The sequence below is a fragment of the Nothoprocta perdicaria genome, unplaced genomic scaffold, assembly GCF_003342845.1.
Source record: "Nothoprocta perdicaria isolate Ctin4 unplaced genomic scaffold, notPer1 scaffold_6, whole genome shotgun sequence".
NCBI classification, from domain to species: Eukaryota; Metazoa; Chordata; class Aves; order Tinamiformes; family Tinamidae; genus Nothoprocta; species Nothoprocta perdicaria.
In genome coordinates this window covers 9337478-9340438 of record NW_020455865.1, presented here as the reverse complement: position 1 = coordinate 9340438, position 2961 = coordinate 9337478, and the positions used below count along the sequence as shown (strand labels likewise).

At 50.1% G+C, this 2961-nt stretch overlaps 1 protein-coding gene across 2 annotated transcripts in view; it reads right to left on the bottom strand.

Moving 5' to 3' along the window:
* The window catches only part of PNPLA7 (patatin like phospholipase domain containing 7), a 101926-nt gene extending 99643 nt beyond the window's left edge, over nucleotides 1-2283 (bottom strand). For both annotated transcript variants that reach the window (XM_026049324.1, XM_026049325.1), the window contains exons 1-2: nucleotides 2140-2283; nucleotides 378-443 (exon numbers count right to left, since the gene is read on the bottom strand). In XM_026049324.1, coding sequence (XP_025905109.1) covers nucleotides 378-443; nucleotides 2140-2172 — 99 coding nt within the window. In that variant the 5' untranslated portion in view covers nucleotides 2173-2283. The remainder of the gene's footprint in view (nucleotides 1-377; nucleotides 444-2139) is intronic.
* Nucleotides 2284-2961: the final 678 nt, after the last annotated feature.

Genomic DNA, 2961 nt, shown 5'->3' with positions numbered 1-2961 from the left:
GGGAAGAATTGATGATAGAACACCCAGAGCAGCAAGATATCTTGAGGTCAAACACATTCATAAACACTGATTATAACGGAAATGTTATACAGAAGGGCAACAATTTTAAGTGTAAAACATATCAGTGTCTCCTTCCTGAACTCAGGCTGACAGAACATTCAGGCTTTTTTATCTCTGAAGATTTCCAAACTCATCAACAAAACGCACACGATGAAATGAGAGGAATTTGCTGCTGCTGCACAGAGGGCAGGAGCTAAGAACCAAACAGGCTCTCAGTCTACTCAGACTTGGAGCAGCCCTTAGCAGAGTTCGTGCACTTACAAAAGCCTCACACCATTCGCACACCTGCAAGTTTTCACCTGGTTGATTCAGCTTACCATAGTGCTCTGTATTCTGTCTTCTACAAACTGAAGAATTCGTGTGCCACCTGCTGGTAACAAAGCCTAGCACAGAAAGTGAGGTAAAAATTAGTTTCCAGCAGCTGAAATTCATTCACCAAATTGCAAAAAGCCTCCAAAACAACATCTGCGTATGGTCTAGAACACACAACATCAGTTTGCTATATTCTTCCAACTATAGTCAATACTGCAAACACAACATATTCAGTGTACAGGCATCATTAATGGAGATATCTGTACTGGCTTTAGTGTTATTCAACATATTCCTAAATAGTCTAGAAATGGGACTGAAGAGCACAGGGAAGGTTTTTTTGATCATTCTGTGCTGCAAGAGCAGAATGTAAAAGACTATATGAGACTAAAAAGCAATAAAATGGCAGATGAAATTCAATATCAAACAGAAAATTATGCTGATAGGGGAAAAGCTCCAATCTTACACCGGAACTTAAGCCTGCATGATACCTTAATTTAGTTTTGCCACTGAAAGGAAAAATACTGTCTCATGAAGTTCTTCCTGGTTCTACAGTGCAGACCAATCCTGCCTGACCAGTCAGAGTGGAGCACTGTCTTAAGTGCAATAAGCCCATTTTCTTTGGTCATTTTAACAGAACATGTTAACAAGGTATCCTCCCAACATTAGTCAAACTAATTCTACCATGATTAATGGAGGATTACTACTTGCAGGATTGGAGGGAGCCCAAATACAGGGGTGCAAAGTCACGAGAACAAAGAAAACACTGACAACTTTAGCAAACACTGAGGACATGAGCAAGTCAAGTTTGAGACATTCATGTCAACAACACCCTTAAAAAGTCCCAAAAACTCCACAAAAACAACTTGTTGAACAATCCTGAAATCACATTTGCTGCATCAGAAAAAAATTAAGCAACAATATGCTAAGAGTATGTACACACAAGTGTGTGCTTTTCCCAGGAAAACTAGCATTCGGAATAGTGCAGAATTTTTAATTTTGTCTTAGGGGCTTCTCACAGTAATCAATACATAAGTTACCTAAATAATTCTCGTGCTCATGCAGGGTACCAAGCACAAAACAACAGGCAGCCCCACGAACAACTTAACAACCTCACACTGCAATCGAAGGCAAACAGTGAGACATACCCCACGCAGGGAGGGGTGGAAAGTGCTTATCAGCACAGAGACCATGACCTCAGCGCTGCCCAACACGCCAGGCTTCCCTCTAGCTCATAAGCACAGCAGCCCCCACGCCTGCCTCTCAACGAGAGGCCCCGGATTTTAACACAACACCTTCAACCTATGGGCAATTCTGCTGCATGTGGATTTTTCCCTCTTACAATAACAATTTCCTATCCCAGGCCTCAACTTTCATCACCACCAAAAGCAGCACGTGACCTGGTGGATTGCGAGTCTCCCATTTGTGATTAGGGAGAAACACAAGAGCTTGTTGACAGAATTGTGCAGTTCAAACGTCCCTGCTGAGGCTACGTACGTATGGTCAATACAAAAGACACTTAGTTTGGGTCTTCCTCCTAAGAGCTTGGGATATGGAGAAAAAATACAACCGGAGGGCTTGCAGTTAAAAGGAAAAACAAAGACTGGAACAAACCCTCAAAGTTTTGGAAGGACAAAGTATTGGGAGAGGCTCTTAAAATATAAAAATACTGTCTCTAAAGCTATCATCCAAACATTAGTATACTGCGTAAGTTAGCTTTGAGACTTTGGAAATATTAGCAGAAAAAAAAAAAGGCAAAGTGCATTGTACCTCAAGGCTGCTGCTGTTGTCATCTTCATCCATGTCTGGAGGTATGGATGAGACAAAATAAGGGGAAAAAGGGAACAGGTTACAGGTTAAAAAGCGAACACAGGCGGCCAACGCCGCGGGCCAGACCCACGCGGAGGAGCCGCGCGGCCAGGCCGCCCCCAGCGCCCCCCGCCGCCCCTGCCCCGCCGAGGGGCTCGGGGGAAGGGGCCAGGCCCGCCCCCAGCCCGGCCCCGCCCCGCGCCGGCCAAACCTCCTCGAGGAGGAGCTTCAACCCGGGACAGGGGCCCGAGGGACCCCGCCCAGGCCCGGCTGCCCCCGCTCGGCACCGCAACCCCCGCACCGCGGCCAGACCTGCCTCAAACAACACCAATATTAGGGAAAAAAACAGTCTATGAAACAGAATGTGTAAAAACAGCCGCCGCGACGCCCCGCCGCGAGAGGGAGACCCGCGGGGAGGCCCGGTTAGACCCGGCACCAGCGGCTCCGGGGGCCGCCCGGGCTCGTCCGCCCGCGTCAGCGCCGGACACCGCCCGAGAGGCGAGAAAGCACCGGGGCCTCGGCCGGGGCTCCACCGACGCCGCCGCCCGGCCCGGCGGGGCGAGCGCGAGGCAGCCCGGAGCTACGCGGAACGGGGTTAGACCCGACCCGGTTAGACCCGGCCTGGGGCCACCACAACCCCCTCACCTGCTGCACGGCCCGCCCGGTGGGGTCAAAGGTCAGTCGCGAGGGGCGGGGGCGGAGGAGGCAACGCCCCCCCTCCGCCGCACCGCTAAGCCCCGCCCACCGTTCGGAGGGCTCGCCGCGGAGTGGCGGGCTCCTCGC